The following is a 19,164-nucleotide window of genomic DNA, read 5'->3' as shown; positions in this document are numbered from 1 at the left end:
GAGTTTTGCTAAGCTGCATATAGGCTGCAGCAACACCTTCAAATGGGAATTTTTTGATTGCCCCTTATCTCTGCCCAACCTCTTTGCATTTACATGTCTGCCTGTGTCTGTATATGTGCGGATGGGTATGTGTGTGTGTGTGTGTGTGTGTGTGTGTGCGCAAGTGTATACCTGTCCTTTTTTTCCCCCTAAGGTAAGTCTTTCCACTCCCGGGATTGGAATGACTCCATACCCTCTCCCTTAAAACCCACATCCTTACGTCTTTCCCTCTCCTTCCCTCTTTCCTGATGAAACAACCTTGGGTTGCGAAAGCTCGAAATTTGTGTGTGTGTTTGTGTGTTTTTTATTGTCTCCTATCAACATACCAAAGCTTTTGTTTGGTAAGTTACAGCATCTTTGTTTTTAGATTTTGACATTATCTATATATAGGCAGTTGAAAGTGGTTGTGTAAAGTAAATGCTCTGTTTGAAGGGTTATGCAAAAGTAACAGCTGAGTAGTCTAAGAGAAGGAGCAGTAGCTTTTTTTCAAAGTACCATTCTTGTTTTTCTTATAATACATTTATATGGAAATGAAAAGTTTTACACTACAAAGCACCAGTCTAATATTTATCAAACTTTGTAGAGATGTTCATCACATAACGGGTATTAAATGACTAAACCTTCATTCCATTTGGAACCAATGCCCATCAGCAATACCAGTGGTAGATGTGAACTTCACAATCTTGTACTCATTGTGGCATGGAAACTAACAGCATATGAATGTCATCTTCAGGAATTTGTTGTCTGAAATGCATGCAATGTTAGTTCATCAAGATTGCTGGCTGGAGGCTGGAACAAAAGTATGCATCTTCCCTTTGCATCCCAGACATGCACTACAGGTGACAACTCAGAGGACTGGGCACACCAATCAAGGATCAATACATACCTCAAGATGTTTGTCATGTAAACTGCAGTATGGGCCTTGCACTGTCCTGCTGGAATATACCATTTGGTACCCTGGTTACGAAGGGTATGTCAACAAGGTTTACTATTCTTGCCACATACCAGTCAGAATTTAGCTTTCCTTCAACAATTACCAAATCAGTCCTGTCCAACAGTTGCCATACCAAGATTCCATGAGTTAGAGAGATACGAGTCTCAGGAGTCACTGGATTTTGTGACCTTCCACCAGGTCTCCTATGCAGGGGCGTAGTGAGGACGTGGTGAAAGAGGCCCTCTGCCAAGGTCACAGGCAGTGGGAGTGTGCAAAACTGATTGGAAAAAAAAGTTTGAGAAAGAAAGATGGTTCACGAATGCAAGTCTCAGGCGTCAGTGGTAAACGAGGTATGGAAGCTTGAGATCTCAACCTAGATTCCTGTAACCTGTTCCTGACTATTTGTGGTGACATTGTTTCTGTAACCTCTGCCCAGATTTCAGCTTTTGTCATATGTCTATTTGTCAGAGCCAGTCAAGTAATACTATGACCTTCTCATGGCATAATCCTTCTGGAAGGACCCGTGCTCACTCTTGTTGCCACGCTGTTGTCACTGTTCCATTTCATCACTGCTCATTCTGCAATCATTGCACTATAGCCGACTGTGTGATGTGTTGGTAGAATGCTCCTATGCCTATGTGCCAATGATTTGACCTTTCTCAAATCCAAAAGATGGTGCGAAGGTGCACATGCACACCATCTGTGCATTCGGTATGAAAAGTTCCAATAACATTAGATACTTCCAGTAGTCATTATGTATCTTTATATGTTGGAAAGTAATTTTGTCTACCCATCTAATCTTCTGTATTCTTCTGTAGTGCCACATCTCAAAAGCTTCTATTCCCTTCTTCTCTGAACTATTTATCATCCACATTCTACTTCCGTACAAAGCTGCACCCTAGACAAATGCCTTTAGGAAAGACTTTCTATTCTCTTTATGTTTGATGTGAAAATTTTTTTTTCTAAAATGATATTCTTGCTACTGGCGATAGTCATTTTGCATCCCCTCTACTTCAGTCATCATCAATTATTTTGCTGCCCAAATAGCAAAATTCACCTGATATTTGTAGTGTCTCACTTCCTAATTTATTTCTCTCAGCATGATCTGATTTAATTCAATGAAATTCCAACACCTTGTTTTACTGAATCCGATTCTCATCTTATAACCTCTTTTCAAGACATTATCAATTTCATTTTACTGTTCTTCCAAGCTCACTGTAATCTTTGACGGAACTGCAATGTTATCAGCAAACCTCAAAGTTGTTATTTTTTATACCCTAAACTTGAATTTCTCTTCGACATTTCTCCTTAGTTTTTTAAACAGCTTGGTCATTTTTCAGTTTGAATAACGTCAGGGATAGGGTACAATGCTATCGTACTCCTTTCTCAAGCACAGTGTCTTTCATATCCTTTGACTCTTATAACTATAGTGTGGTTTCTGCAAAAGTTAGAAATAATCTTTCACACAGTCTATTTTATCCCTGCCACCTTTAAAATTTCAAGGATTGTAGTCCAGTCAGTATTGTCAACAGAAAAAAAAGATAAGTTGTAGGGTTAGTATTGCATCCAGTATTTATCCAGAACCCAAACTGATATTCTCCGAGGTTGGTTTGACCAGTTTTTCCATTCTTCTGTAAATAATTCATGACAGTATTTTGATAGTTCAGTAATATTTGTACCTGTCCGCACTTGCCTCCTTTGGGATTGGAATTACGAGTCTTACTCTCTCCCTAAAGTCTGTGGGTATTTCATCTATCTCAAGTATTTTTTGCACCAGCTACAATAATTTTCACATGGGCAGCTATACCAAGGAATTAATAATTCTGAGGGAATGTTGTACTCTTTGGGGGAGTTGTTTTGACATAGGTCTTGCAGAATCCTATCAAATGCTTCTTGCAGTATCACATCGGCAATCTTCATTTACTTTCTCTTCTCTTTCTATATTATTGTCTTCAAGTTCAAACAGATTTACATTTCTCCTCTAGACATTCCTGTATTGGCATTTTACACTTGTAACCTTTCTTTGGTATACTATGCAGAAGTATGGAGTAGTGCCAACCTACTTTATTGTAAACTATAAATGCTACCTTAAAATTAATCTTAGGAAAGACATGGATATGTCTGGATCAAGTGATCATTCTTGTAGTTTCCCTTAGGATATGAAAAGAAAATCTGCTCATGAAAAATAAAATGAAGTGAATCACATAATCATTGTTTAATGAACACATGGATGAGTTATGGTTAGCAGTTACTGTGTGGCAGGTTCCTTTCAGTGATATGATGTTAGACGCACTCAGTCCTGAGTGAGATGGTTTCTGGTTGCCTAAGAAATGTACTTTGATGTACCACACTAAACTAATGTGCTCATTGACTGATGGTCAGTTCCTAGTTCTTTTTTCAAAGGGTGAATACTGCTTGACTTTTGTGTGATATAGAAAGTTGATCTTGGGAATATGTCATTATTTCAGGCATCAGTCTACAGGTGTAAAAAATAAAGTTCAGTCTTTAGTTATATTTCAGTCACTTTAATTTAATCATTACCTGTGAACTACGTATTTCAGCTTATGGTAAACATTAATTAACACTATTAATTACTGAAACAGACAAAAGGAATGTACAACATAAACTACTCTCTGCAACTCGTATTTCTTGATTTTTTACACATCCTTGAAAGTTCTAATTAATGATATAATATTTGTAAGATATATGTGAGTGAGTGACAAGAGTGAGCTAGACAATGTCAAATCATCCCAAGCTGACCCAGTTGATGCTAATGCAAATTTAAAATGTCAAAATTTACTTGTGCTACACATGGAAAGTAGTTTACACATTTCTGTTTCCTCAGCTTAAATATTGTACCATTTTTTCATACATTTTCCATGAATGTGCAAATAAAGGGTGGAAATTTCACTAAAGAACTGAATTTTGTTTCTATTCAACAGTCTATAAGGCACACCTACAAATAAACCTCATAAGTTCATAGTTGACAGTTACATTAAATGAATGTTCATAGTAAAAAAGTTTGATGTCATAGAACAATATTAATGGTTAATTATGTAGCCGGTTATGGCAGGCTGGCTGTCCTTTCTCTGATCCTATCAAAATTTTGCATGTGTTTTTACTATGAGGAATAGAATTACACCTTACCTGATTATAGATGCATCACATTCTTCAGAAATTTGAGGCTTGGCATCCTCATTAACTGTCTTTTCAGCATTTTTTATATATTCCATATCAAATTTCCGTGACCGTGGGAAAAATGTAAACTTGCCTTAGAAAGTAAAAGATGTAACATAAGCAATTTTTTGTTATAAATATGCACATTTAAGTAATTCATACTTCATTTGTCATACTTACTTTTTGTGGAAAAGTATAGATCAACAGCTGGCTTTGCTATATATTTGTCATGGAGTGAATGTAGGTATTCAGAATTTTCTCCAGGTTTCTCAACCCACCATGCTTTATTGCGATCCACTTCCCTTGCAAGTACATCCAGAGGAATTTTTGAAAATCGTGAACTGTAATATATGTAATTTAATAGAAAAAAGAGTACATGGTTATTAGTACTACTCACACAATTTAAAATAAAGAGAAGAAGATAAAACCTTGCCATGCTGCCATCTCCAAAATGCAGGTGAATACGTGGAACTGTTGGTTCATTTCTTTGTGATAAGCCCATTATTTTAAGATCTCCAATCCCTGAGTATTCAGTGAAGTGGACTCCATATGATTTGTCTGAAAAAAAGAAGTCAATAGAAAATTGTTCCTACATTAATACTTTAAATCATAGAATAAGTGTTGTTCTAGTAAAGTGAAAATATTTTGAGCTTGAGTCTCTCATGTCTGCAAATAGTTTTATCTACGTTATACTCCACAAGCCTTAATACTGGATTTGATAGAAGTATGTGATGCATCAGTACAATTTATCTTTCCTAGTTTGTTCACAGATAGGGTGTAGAAAAAATTGCTCTGTATGCTTCTCTAAGTACCAAATTTTCAAAAATATAGTATTGTTATCTTGTATGTACAAGGTAAATTTATTTTCTCTAGATTCTCCTTGGATGCAGTGTCTCAGAACTTTAAAGGTATTTTCATTATTTCTTATTTAAAGCTCCCCAACAGGTTTCTGCTGAACGTTTTTGTTCATTTTTTATCTGACTAGAAACATCTTCGGAAATCATATTGCTTCTCAGTTACCCTTCCTTATTTCTGTTCTGTCAATTCTGTTCTGTATTTATCCCAGAAAGGTGAGCAATACCCACAAATGAAATGGACTGATTTGTTTGTAAGTGACAATCTTTACAGATGAATTAACATTTTAGTGGAAATCACAGGAGTCTTTACTCAGACTACATTAATTCCAATGATCTTAACTGCATGACTGAGCATGAAAGATGTACTGTCAGTCCTATTTGATTGGAGTCCCAAATGGATTCTTTTCCAGCCAGACATTATAGACTCATAGGCTATGCCTGGACCAAAGAAAACTTTCTTTGTCATGGTGCTGCATTCCCTTGCAATGGGCAGAAACTCAGGCCTAGGTCTCCCAGTAAAGCAATCAAGGTATGGTAAACCACTCTGATTTAACTTCTTTTTCCCACACTCACCTCAGCCTGGATTAACGGTATTGAGTTGCTGATCTGGAATGCATTGGATATTCCTTTGACTTTTCAGTGTATTGTTGTTATAGACCTCTGCACTTTTCAACAAACTTCATGTGGACATTCTTTGGATGAGCATTTTCATGGCTCACAATGCTTCACATGTGTCCAATAATACCAATGCAATTGTCACTGTTGTTTATTGCTGAGTAATGTGTTTTTGTATTGATAAAACAAGCCACAAAAGTTCTGAAGATGTGTTAAGGACTTATGATATCAGACAACTTGGACTTGGCTTTGCTTAAGTTCTTGAAATAAAAAGCTGAGCAAAATCACTAATACAATGAACAACAAGCCAAAAAGAAAAATAAGTTTAAAAAAGTCTGAAACACACACGCCAACAGGGGAACAGCTGTAAAGAGCAACTTCAGCAAATAGAGCAGCATGAACAACAAATGAAATTACTCCATTGATAGCAGCACTCAGGCTGTGACGCCACAACAGGAGTAGTGACAAGCAGCCAATTCACCACCTGCATTAATTTTATAAATGAGACCAATGAGAACTAGGACCTCAACATTTGCCAGTTGTGCTAGTAACTCATAACATTGTAGATAAACGTCCCTAATTTTCAAAAGGGTTCTTCTTATGTTGACTGAATCCCAAAATGTTTCGCTCCTGTATGGACTGCTGCTAATTCTTGCAGAGTTTCTATTCTCTGAAGTCTGTTGCCTGCTGAGAAACAATTTTCATCAAAAATGAAATTCCTGTCAGCCTGCCTCCAGAACCACAGGGGCAACAAAAATTACTGCAGTCATATTAGTGTGGACTTATATGATATGTAAGGCACAAATATGATTACACTTGCCAAAAACATCAACATCAACAGCCCTATGCTGATTTCTTTGTTCATGATGTGATGGTCCCATTTGTGCCTGTATTGGAAGCATTCAAACTCAACAATCCTACTTTGGAGGAAATGTTGTCAATGCAGCAAGCATTTGAAGCATTTCAACCCACCACCAAACAGAACTGGCTCCTATAGAAGTGGCATACTTACAGACCCCACAGTATTAACCTGCAGTTATTTCAAATATCATAGTCTTCCACTGCTTTCTAAAGTAGGCCATGAGTATTTAGCTTACAGAATATGTTAACAATTGAAGATGTCAGAATGATTCAAGCCTAAGCCACAAGAAGTAAATTTTATAGGAGAGCAAAATAAAGATTGCCTTCATTCCAAACAATTGTTTCATAGTTTATTTATTTTCCACTTTATATTGACATTAGGTCTGCTATTTGGCAACTGAAGTAGACCACGATTATTTAGCTTACAGAATATGTTAATAATTGAAGAGGTCAGAATGAGTCAAGCCTAAGCCTCAAGAAGTAAATTTTACTGGAGAGCAAAATAAAGATTTTTAAAAATCTGTAAATCAAATTAGTAAGTTTTAATGATTTAAAATACGCTTACATTTCTGCACCATCTGTTGAAAGATCAGCAAACCACTTCAACAGTAGATGCACCTAGCTATACTCAGTCAATACATTGTGAAATTTCATTTTTCAGTACAGTGAGGCATAGGCTTGAATCATTCTGGCATCTCCAATTGCACATGTTTTGTAGTTCTAATTACAGTATCAATTTGCATACTAAGGAAAATAAAAGCAAAGCATTAAAAATTAAGGCTAAAAATTAAAGAAGAAAGTTGTACTAATCCATTAAATTGCCTCCACCAGAATAGTGAGATGTGATAGTATTTGTCTTGAAATCTACATTAAGTCCACTAGCCCTTTACATCTATACAGACAGTCCACTACAGTATAGAACAATATACCAACTAAAAGAACACCACCAATAGAGAACAAGATAAAGACAGAACATGTATTTAAGGTGTACTTGTCAGGCACACGTATTGTGTGGGTGTTACTGTGTGAGTGGAGTTCATCACAAGAATTGTCAACAAGAGTTGAAAGTCCCAGTATGTAGCACTATGTGTATTGTGGCAATTTCTAAGCAGTGGAGGAGGAATGCTAACTCTTTTTAAGTCTCTGAGACTCTGAAGAATGTAAGGCTCTTGCCACAATCTCTTGAATCCTATCTTTGAGATGTACCTACAAAAATATTCATTGATCCTCATTTTGTATTACTGAGGCTGCTGTGATGGGATTTGTTGGTCCAGGGGTATTTTGCACCTCTACAGTTTCTGATGTATTCATTGATAATGCCATTAAAGATGTTGGTACAGTGTAGACATTCCTGTAGACATTTCTGTTATCTCCATATCATTGTCATTGTCAGATTCTTCAGTTTTCTGTGTATGTTTCCAACTTTCACATCCTGCATTACATACACTGCTTGACAGTTGCTAAGGAACAACTGTACTTGCTAAGGAACATCTGCCAATAGCTGTGGAACACCTGACCGTTGCTACAAAACACCTGATGATTGATAGTAAAAGAAAATGTAGAGGGAGACGTGCTATTCGAACAATGCAAGGAGATTTGTTAAGGACACTCCTTTATAATGGATCACAGACAACTGTTATGAAATCTGATATAAATGGTGGCTAGCTTCATGACAAAGTATTATATGTCAGGAAGGTAGAACTTTATCTAATGCAGAAGGTCAGCTCTAATCAAAATTTAATGGTGCAATACCAGTAATGCTGTAAAGTTCTTCACTGTGTCATTCAAGAAACTTACACTTCGCACAAAAAAATTAAAAATTGTGACAAAAAATCAAAGGCAGTTTGAAGCATTATTAGGTATGCAACAAATAAACTCAGTTTCAGCTGAACTTTGATCTGTGCAATCTTAGTCAAGAAATAGAAATGATTTTAATGTGCGCCTCGCTTCCTAGTATATGACTCAGAGCAGGCATTGCACTTACTTTCTAATTTAGTTGATTAAATTTATCTGTCACATGCATGACTAGCATTAAGCAGTACAAGGACAGTTTATTGTTCATAAAGTGTCAAGATCAAGTTTCTATGATGTGGTTATCTTTCGTTAGTGTTAGTGTTTATCTTGCTAGTTCCACATCATAGTAGGTCTTCCTTGTGGATGGTATCCACAGAACAGAGTGAATGAATGAATCATATGAGTGAATAAATGAACCTCCAGCTACATTACATTATTCCCCTCTCTACCTCATCTCAGTAAGAGATTATTTTTTGGCTATTTAAGTATAACATTCAGTATATACTGAATCTATCACACAATTATTTTATGTAGTGTCTCTGCTAATCCTACTCCTTTTCTAAAATTACTTATTTTTTAGGCTTTTTGCATGTATCAATGGTGTGTGTTTCTCTTTTGCTGATGAAGCCAATGGCCGAAAGCTTTATGTAAATTTCTTTCAGTTGTGCCTGTCTGCAACTTACATGTCTGCTTTTCAGTAAGTAGCTATCTGTCTTTGCCTACATTGTTGATAATCCTGCCTGAGTTCCCATTGTTTAATATTTATATTATATATTTATAGTATTTTATCTTTTAAACTGGCATTGTGTAATTGTGTGTGCGGCTGATACAATTGTTTTAATAAATAAAATAAAATATAATGAGATATTTTATGTACCTTTTGGCTGACTTCCATGTACTAAGTAGAGCCCCAGTGAAGTTTGCGTCTGAGAAGGTTGAATATCTGGTCGAAAACAATCATGTGATAGCAAAGACGGAGATACAGGCTTCAGATACGCCATGGAGGAAATATTAAGTTTTTCTGTAGTGTAACCATAGTAATCTGTTAGTGATAACAACAATACTAGGAAACATACAATCTCTGTATAAATATTCTGAGCAGATTTTATCAGTCTCACAATTGCATGGTTGTTACAAATTTTATATGATTCTTTTGACTGACAGTTTTTATTTGATGAATATTATAACATTAAGTTTTCCACCATCGAAGGCCCCTCTGCAAAAATATGTATGCCATGTCTCCTTAGGGTGCCCTTAAGTGGCACTACCCAAGAACCATGTGTAGCACAGTGAATGGTACTGTTGTCATGTTATCTTTTTAGGTAATAATTTTTGAAACAATGTTCACAAAACCCACTGAAGACATCTCTAACAAAAACAACCAGTGGAAGTCAGTCATGTAACAGTAACACTTATTTCATATACTCTGTATATCATAATCATATGTATGCTGAAGGGAAACAGAAATAAACCCCTTAAAGTGGTTCAAAAATAATTCTGAACAAATATATTACAGTCAATCTCATTACAAGTATTAGTTCATTATTATAAAAAAATTGCAAATGTATATTTGTGTTAAGTATTAATCAGTAATGAGATACTCATGCAGACACAAACTGTTAAGTGCTGGTACTGTGTTGTTAGCTTGAATTTTATTATGCAAATTTAATGTCTTTGTAATTATGCATTACTAATTTGATTAGCCCCCTGTTAATATAAATATCTGTTCTTAAATGTATAATTTCTGTTTTACACAATTACCTACTATCCATTTAATCTTTAGACATGAAATTATGTGTCTGGCTTAATTAAGAGCAAGGAAAATAATCAGAAAGCTTGAAGTACAAGTCCTAAATGGTAGTACGATTCTCTTCTGACACACAATGTGAATTTTGTAGTGTATACATGTTCATATTAACTTTCAGTTCCACATTTAATTGTCTCCTTGAGACAGAGGACAAAGATAGACATCTCAAATAGAATACAGTATAGTGGAGTTTTATAATACCCATAGTTGCTTTTTAGTTAATTGATGTTTCAGTTTACATTAAGGTTTCTTATTGATAAGTACAAATAAACAATTTCCAAAATTAATGTGTCACTTAAGCTTTATGAAACTGCAGTCGCCATGGTGTGTAGAGCAGGTAATCTCTGCAGGTACTATCATGAGTAGTGAACACTGTATGAAGTCGAATCGTTCTACATCTACATCTGTACTCTGCAAACTGTTGTGATGCACACAGCAGGGTGCACTTCCCATTATACTGCTTTAAGGCTTGTCCACATTCTATTCATATACCAAATGTGGGAATAATAAGTATTTAAATGCCTGTATGTGTGCTATAGTCTAATATTGTCTTCATGTTCTCTATGTGAGCAATATGTATAGGGTTTTAGTATATTAGTAGATTTCACACTTACAGATGGTTCTTGAAACTTTGTAAGTAAGCTTCTAAGGGATAATTTGCATCTCTCTTCAATCATCTGCCAGTTCAGATTTTTCCGTACCTTTGTGAGACTCTCTGATGGGTTAAGCAAACCAGTGACCATTTGTGCTGGACTAATTTGTATACATTCAGTATCCCTTACTAATCCTGTCTGGTATGGATCCCACAACTTGAGCAATATTCTTGGATGGTTTGAATGAGAGTTCTGTAAGCAATTTCCTTTGTAGACTGATAAAATTTTCCTAGTGTCCTTCCAATGAACTGAAGTCTGCCACCTGAATTACTTTCAACTGGTGTATGTAATCATTCCATTTCTTAGCTCCACAAATTGTTACATTTAACTGTTTGTATAAGTTAACTGATTTCAACTGTGACTCATTGTTACTGCTGTCTTAGGATATTGCATTTTTCGATTCTGAGCATTGGAGGTAAGTAGCCAATTTTTGTGCCATTTTAAGACCTTATCAAGGTCTCTCTGTATATCTGTGGAGCTTTTCTCTGACAGCACTTTATTATAATTAATGGCACAATCTGCAAAACGCTCAGAGGTTAATAGTAATGTTATAAGCCAGTCATTAATATACACTCCTGGCCATTAAAATTGCTACACCAAGAAGAAATGCAGATGATAAACGGGTATTCATTGGACAAATATATTATACTAGAACTGACATGTGATTACATTTTCACGCAATTTGGGTGCATAGATCCTGAGAAATCAGTACCCAGAACAACGACCTCTGGCCGTAATAACGGCCTTGATACGCCTGGGCATTGAGTCAAACAGAGCTTGGATGGCATGCACAGGTACAGCTGCCCATGCAGCTTCAACATGATACCACAGTTCATCAATAGTAGTGACTGGCGTATTGTGATGAGCCAGTTGCTCGGCCACCATTGACCAGACATTTTCAATTGGTGAGAGATCTGGAGAATGTGCTGTCCAGGGCAGCAGTTGACCATTTTCTGTATCCAGAAAGGCCCGTACAGGACCTGCAACATGTGGTCGTGCATCATCCTGCTGAAATGTAGGGTTTCGCAGGGATCAAATGAAGGGTAGAGCCACGGGTCGTAACACATCTGAAATGTAACGTTCACTGTTCAAAGTGCCGTCAATGCGAACAAGAGGTGACCGAGACGTGTAACCAATGGCATCCCATACCATCACACCGGGTGATACGCCAGTATGGCGATGACGAATACATGCTTCCAATGTGCGTTCACCGCGATGTCGCCAAACACGGATGCGACCATCATGATGCTGTAAACAGAACCTGGATTCATTCGAAAAAATGACGTTTTGCCATTCGTGCACCCAGGTTCATCATTGAGTACACCATCGCAGGTGCTCCTGTCTGCGATGCAGCGTCAAGGGTAATCACAGCCATGGTCTCTGAGCTGATAGTCCATGCTGCTGCAAATGTTGTCAAACTGTTCGTGCAGATGGTTGTTGTCTTGCAAACGTCCCCATCTGTTGACTCAAGGATTGAGACGTGGCTGCACGATCCATTACAGCCATGCGGATAAAATGCCTGTCATCTCGACTGCTAGTGAAATGACGTCATTGGGATCCAGCACGGCGTTCCGTATTACCCTCCTGAACCCACCAATTCCATATTCTGCTAACAGTCATTGGATCTCAACCAACGCGAGCAGCAATGTCGCGATACGATAAACCGCAATCGCGATTGGCTATAATCCGACCTTTATCAAAGTCGGAAACGTGATGGTACACATTTCTCCTCCTTACATGAGGCATCACAACAAAGTTTGACCAGGTAACACCGGTCAACTGCTGTTTGTGTATGAGAAATCAGTTGGAAACTTATTTCATGTCAGCACGTTGTAGGTGTCGCCACCAGCACCAACCTTGTGTGAATGCTCTGAAAAGCTAATCAGTTGCATATCACAGCATCTTCTTCCTGTAAGTTAAATTTTGTGTCTGCAGCACGTCATCTTCGTGGTGTAGCAATTTTAATGGCCGATAGTGTACCATATGGAAAGCATGGGTACCAACAAAGATACCTGTAACACACTGTTTGATAATCCACATCGTTGCACTTTGAGTAATTAGAATATGTGTAGTAGTGAGTCAAAATTTGACTCAGCATTCAACGTTTTTTGTAGTCAAGAAATGCTGCATCTACTGGGCTGCCTTTAACTACGGCTTTCAGGATGCTATGTAAGAAAAGTGCATGTTGGTTCCGCACAATTGATATTTGCAGGATTCGTGTGCTGTTTTGCCTGGAGGACATCATCGTGCTTTAGATACCACATTATGTTTAAGCTCAGATTGTCCTCTGAGACTTTACAATGAATGGATGACAATGATATTGGATGGTAGTTTAGTGGATCACTTCCCCTGCTACCCTTCTTGTACACTTGTGTAACATTTGCTTTCTTACAAGTACTGTGCATAGTTTTTTGTTAGATATATCTAGAGAATATTAAGGTTACAAGAAGGCTAGCCTAACTGTAAATTCTGTATAGAATCTGACAGTCCTGAACCTCTTTCCAATTATTTATTCATATTCCGTAGATCCAGTTTACAAGAGAATGTGGAACAAGATATAATTATGCCTGAGAACAGTAGCCTACTTAGAGATGCTAATAGATACAAATTGCAATATGTGTAAAGGAACAAAAGATGTTAACAAATACAAGCTTAGGCACTTCCCAAAGCAAAACAGAGGTATGAAACAATACAATTATAAATTACAATTATTCCATATTAAGTTATAACTTTTCTAGAAGTGAAATACAGTGTTATTCTCACATAGGTCATCATATTCAGTTACAAAGAGGTAACAGCAAAGGTAACAGTCAATGTACCATATCTGACTTACAATATAGAAGTGTTTATGTCAAAGAACTTGTCAAGTGAGTATAAAGGATGTTCTAAAAGATATTCTTTTAATTTAGTTTTAATTGTGGTATTACACAGTAAGATTTCTTATGTCCATAGGAAGTGCATTAAACACCTTCTCACTTGAGTAATGTACACTTTGTTGTACTAGGCTTAAGTATTTTCTATCCACATGCAAGTCGCACTTTGATCTTGTGTCATAGTCATGATAGTCACTGTTGGTTTTGTGCATGGGTAGGTTCTTCACTAAAAAGGACATACAGGATAGGATATATTGTGAAGACACTGTTAATATTTAGTGTGTATTAAAAATATTTCTGCATGAATGATTTCTATTCACTTCACTTACAATTTGGATTGCTCTTTTCTGAGTGACAAATACTTCCTCCTGCACTTTCTGAGACCCATGGAAATGAATGTACTGTTTTTTTTTTTTTTTTTTTTTTTTAAGTCAGGCCATGACCAGATGAGGCTATTGTGCCATCTCCATGATTAAGCAATACCCTCTGCTTTCAATCAGTTAGGTATGATTGAAGCCACATTACCATTGTGCCACTTAAACCATAATAGACAGGTTTTGAAAGGAGGATTTCAGATTCACACAGTTGAAGGCCTTGGTTAAATCATGAAATATACCAACTGAAGCTAATCTATTGTTCAGTGCTTCTAAAACATTATTCATAAACGAAAATACAGCATCATCAGTTGACAGGCCTGCTTGGAATCCAAACTGACAATGGCTATGAGCCTTGTGGATATTCAGGCACTCTCCAATTTTCTTATGTATAAGTTTCTCCAGAACTTTGGAGAAACTTGTTAAAAGGAAAATTAGGCAGCAGTTACAAGTTTCAGCTTTATCCCCTTTCTTGCATAGTGGTTTCACATCTGCATACTTTATTCTGTGGGGATGATGCATTGTTGAAGGGATTCATTAAATATATGGCAAAGTATTGCATAAATGGCATTATGAGAATGTATAAGTACCTTAGAGGAAATATTATCAAAGCCAGATGAATTTTTGGTTTGCATTTTAGATGATCCTTTTCATCTCACTGACAGTAACTGGGGCTGTATGTATTCGACTTATTTTGCACAATCCAGATTCTTTCAGAAGGTCCATAGACTCATTAGCTGAGCCCTTACAACCGGTTTCCTCAGAAGTTGTTAGAAAGTGCCCATTAAGGACACTTGCAACTGCATCAGTTTCTTTAATCAAACTACCACAATGCCTTATTTCCATGTTTGAAACAGTATCATCTTTTTTCCCCAGCTCCCGTTTGACAGCACTTCAGATGGTTTTTATTTTATTGTTTGAGTTGTCTACTTGAGGTTTAACATGTAATGTTTTAGAGCACTTTATAACTCTTTTCAACATTTTACAATATGATCTATAATGTTATTTTACAGCAGACTCATCAGAACATATTTGTGATGTATATAAAACTCTTTCTGTCTTGCATGAAATTTTTATCCCTTTTGTAATCTGGGGTTTCATTTTTCAAATCTAGGTATTAATTTTTACAGTTTTTTTGTGAAATACTGCTTCAAAGAGAGACATGAATTCATCTGTGAATAGGCTGAATTTAATATTAACATTTCTTTCTTTATATACTGCGCTCCAGTCAATCTGCTGCAAGAGCTTATTGAAATTTTCTGTGTCCACATTGATTACTCTGAAAGATCTAAAAACTGGTTTACATATGCTCAAACACATGTTATTAAGAGTATGCAACTGCCCATCATGGTCAGACAGACCATTGAGAATTTGACTTACAGTACTGTGATTACTACTAAACTTATCGATAAAGACATTGTCAATAAGGGTTACACTGGTATCTGTCACTCGGGTAGGAAATTCAACTACTAGAGTCAGATTAAAGGTTTGTAACAAATGTTTTGTTCTCCTCTATTGGTGTTGTCTGCAAGGAAGTTTACATTAAATTCACCCAGAATGACTAACTGCTTAGCCTTTGAATATATTTGTAACAAAATTGATAACAGCAATTTCAGCTGCTTCTAAATGCTGCTTATACTGACGTCTATGTCACTCATATTTGTAGTGGTCTGAAAATTTAGCTGGCGATAATAGTCATGAATCTTCCTTTGTAAGGGAACATTTGAAGAAACAGTCCAGTATTTATGCTTGTGCTTTGCTACCTGAATTTCAGTTTCTGTGTCGCAGACAAGTGTTTGGTCTCTCATATTCTCCCATCTACAGCAAAAAGTACACCTGAACAATTCTATTAATTATATAGAAATTATTATAGCACATGTTACAACAGGATGGGAATGTATAATTTTTTTAAATACTTATCAGACATGATTGGTATGTCATCCCATTTTGGTGAAAGGTATGGGTAATTATAAACTATGGAGCGATACAGTGACTACAGTGTCGCATTATCATGTACAGCATGTCCTATTTATCTTGACCATCCCAAATAACTTTTTGTCCAGGTGTAAAATAAAAAAAATATCAGCAAATGTTGTTTAGTTACCAAGAGGACATTAATCAGCATGACTGTCTTTCTTGTAAGTTTATTACGAAGATATGAACAGTAATATACACTCCTGGAAATTGAAATAAGAACACCGTGAATTCATTGTCCCAGGAAGGGGAAACTTTATTGACACATTCCTGGGGTCAGATACATCACATGATCACACTGACAGAACCACAGGCACATAGACACAGGTAACAGAGCATGCACAATGTCGGCACTAGTACAGTGTATATCCACCTTTCGCAGCAATGCAGGCTGCTATTCTCCCATGGAGACGATCGTAGAGATGCTGGATGTAGTCCTGTGGAACGGCTTGCCATGCCATTTCCACCTGGCACCTCAGTTGGACCAGCGTTCGTGCTGGACGTGCAGACCGCGTGAGACGACGCTTCATCCAGTCCCAAACATGCTCAATGGGGGACAGATCCGGAGATCTTGCTGGCCAGGGTAGTTGACTTACACCTTCTAGAGCACGTTGGGTGGCACGGGATACATGCGGACGTGCATTGTCCTGTTGGAACAGCAAGTTCCCTTGCCGGTCTAGGAATGGTTGAACGATGGGTTCGATGACGGTTTGGATGTACCGTGCACTATTCAGTGTCCCCTCGACGATCACCAGTGGTGTACGGCCAGTGTAGGAGATCGCTCCCCACACCATGATGCCGGGTGTTGGCCCTGTGTGCCTCGGTCGTATGCAGTCCTGATTGTGGCGCTCACCTGCACGGCGCCAAACACGCATACGACCGTCATTGGCACCAAGGCAGAAGCGACTCTCATCGCTGAAGACGACACGTCTCCATTCGTCCCTCCATTCACGCCTGTCGCGACACCACTGGAGGCGGGCTGCACGATGTTGGGGCGTGAGTGGAAGACGGCCTAACGGTGTGCGGGACCGTAGCCCAGCTTCATGGAGACGGTTGCGAATGGTCCTCGCCGATACCCCAGGAGCAACAGTGTCCCTAATTTGCTGGGAAGTGGCGGTGCGGTCCCCTACGGCACTGCGTAGGATCCTACGGTCTTGGCGTGCATCCGTGCGTCGCTGCGGTCCGGTCCCAGGTCGACGGGCACGTGCACCTTCCGCCGACCACTGGCGACATCATCGATGTACTGTGGAGACCGCACGCCCCACGTGTTGAGCAATTCGGCGGTACGTCCACCCGGCCTCCCACATGCCCACTATACGCCCTCGCTCAAAGTCCGTCAACTGCACATACGGTTCACGTCCACGCTGTCGCGGCATGCTACCAGTGTTAAAGACTGCGATGGAGCTCCGTATGCCACGGCAAACTGGCTGACACTGACGGCGGCGGTGCACAAATGCTGCGCAGCTAGCGCCATTCGACGGCCAACACCGCGGTTCCTGGTGTGTCCGCTGTGCCGTGTGTGGTCATTGCTTGTACAGCCCTCTCGCAGTGTCCGGAGCAAGTATGGTGGGTCTGACACACCGGTGTCAATGTGTTCTTTTTTACATTTCCAGGAGTGTATTTTCTTTAATTAGCACCCTATATTTACTATTGTAATATACTCTCCTCTCCTCTCCTCAAGATATTTTCAAAAATGTACCAAAGTATCACAGTCATGTTAATATGACATTGTTAAATATGTAACACAAAACTGATTTGGAGTCTTCTGTACCAGAACAAAGTGCAGATACCTAGGATAAGACATCCACTTGCCAGAGCTGACAGTAAATATAGGGAAACACAAGGAAAATGCACACTGGTCATTCAGTCAACTATCTCCAGTTGAAGGTCTGAGTGAGTACAATGTATACCAGCAAAGAGAAGGTAGAAATGCTACTCATTTGTGGAGAATGTAAGTTAGCAAAACAATAATGGTAATAGTGTCAGTGAGTCAGCATTTATGTCTACTTGAAACTGATAATAATATCATAGAAGGAAACATTCCATGTGGGAAAAATTATACAGACACAAGCAGACTGTGTCTGTATGTGTGGATGGATATGTGCGTGTGTGCGAGTGTATACCTGTCCTTTTTTCCCCCTAAGGTAAGTCTTTCCGCTCCCGGGATTGGAATGACTCCTTACCCTCTCCCTTAAAACCCACTTCCTTTCGTCTTCCCCTCTCCTTCCCTTTTTCCTGATGAGGCAACAGTTTGTTGAGAAAGCTTGAATTTTGTGTGTATGTTTGTGTGTCTATCGACCTGCCAACAAAAATTTCATACTACTGTTTCATTGTTATTCAATGCAATTTTATTCATGGTAAGGTATTCTGTGATCAATCCAAAGCTCGCTTTATTGTTTTGAACTACTGATTTTTCCTTACCACCCCAGACAGTAAAACATTTATCATCAACATAGTTTACCAACTCCAAGATTTGCGACTGTGTAATGCCATTATTTTAATATAAAAAACAAATATAGCCCAAGAATACTTCCCTGTTGGACTCCACAACTGGTATTTTGTAGGTTGATTTCACCATTAGGACTTCCCAGCATTTTTGAAGCATAATTTTGTACACTCTTTTTAATGCTGGATAAGGATTAAAGAAATCTTGTGATCCTATTTATTTTTTCCCTCATTTCAGGACATTGGAGATTACATCAAGCAACTATAAGCCATATATAGAAGCTTTTTTTAGGTGTCCAAAAGCATTACATTCTTACTATGGTCACCTCCCATCTCTCTTTACCGAGCGAGGTGGCGCAGTGGTTAGACACTGGACTCGCATTCGGGAGGACGATGGTTCAACTCCGCGTCCGGCCATCCTGATTTAGGTTTTCCGTGATTTCACTAAATCGCTCCAGGCAAATGCCGGGATGGTTCCTTTCAAAGGGCATGGTCGACTTCCTTCCCCGTCCTTCCCTAGTCCGATGACCTCGCTGTCTGGTCTCCTTCCCCAACAACCAACCAACCAACCATCTCTCTTTTGTCCACACACTGTTCTTCGTGTGTTCATCATGAAAGACCTTAAAGTTGTTGATCAGTGAGCTGTACTTTGATATGTTAGAAATGTCTTCCTGTCTCCATCCTTCCTTAAACCGTTTATCATAGACTTTAGGTTTGTTGTCCAATACATTAAAAATCTGCTTCATTAATTTGGTTGCATC

The 19,164-nt window shown here is 38.2% G+C and overlaps 1 protein-coding gene and 1 long non-coding RNA gene across 2 annotated transcripts in view; one reads left to right on the top strand and one right to left on the bottom strand.

The window, feature by feature from the left end:
• Positions 1 to 19,164, bottom strand: part of LOC126481267 (USP6 N-terminal-like protein) — a 284,510-nt gene that overhangs the window by 113,035 nt on the left and 152,311 nt on the right. Inside the window, exons 9-11 of the mRNA XM_050104896.1 lie at positions 4,579 to 4,708; positions 4,331 to 4,491; positions 4,121 to 4,244 (exon numbers count right to left, since the gene is read on the bottom strand). Of these exons, the coding sequence (XP_049960853.1) occupies positions 4,121 to 4,244; positions 4,331 to 4,491; positions 4,579 to 4,708 (415 nt within the window). The remainder of the gene's footprint in view (positions 1 to 4,120; positions 4,245 to 4,330; positions 4,492 to 4,578; positions 4,709 to 19,164) is intronic.
• The window catches only part of LOC126481283 (uncharacterized), a 302,682-nt gene that overhangs the window by 181,830 nt on the left and 101,688 nt on the right, over positions 1 to 19,164 (top strand). The gene's annotated exons all lie outside the window — the stretch shown is intronic.

Source organism: Schistocerca serialis, chromosome 1 (genome assembly GCF_023864345.2).
Source record: "Schistocerca serialis cubense isolate TAMUIC-IGC-003099 chromosome 1, iqSchSeri2.2, whole genome shotgun sequence".
In the NCBI taxonomy this organism is placed as follows: Eukaryota; Metazoa; Arthropoda; class Insecta; order Orthoptera; family Acrididae; genus Schistocerca; species Schistocerca serialis.
The sequence above is the reverse complement of the archived record's forward strand: the minus strand, read 5'-3'. Positions and strand labels throughout refer to the sequence as shown.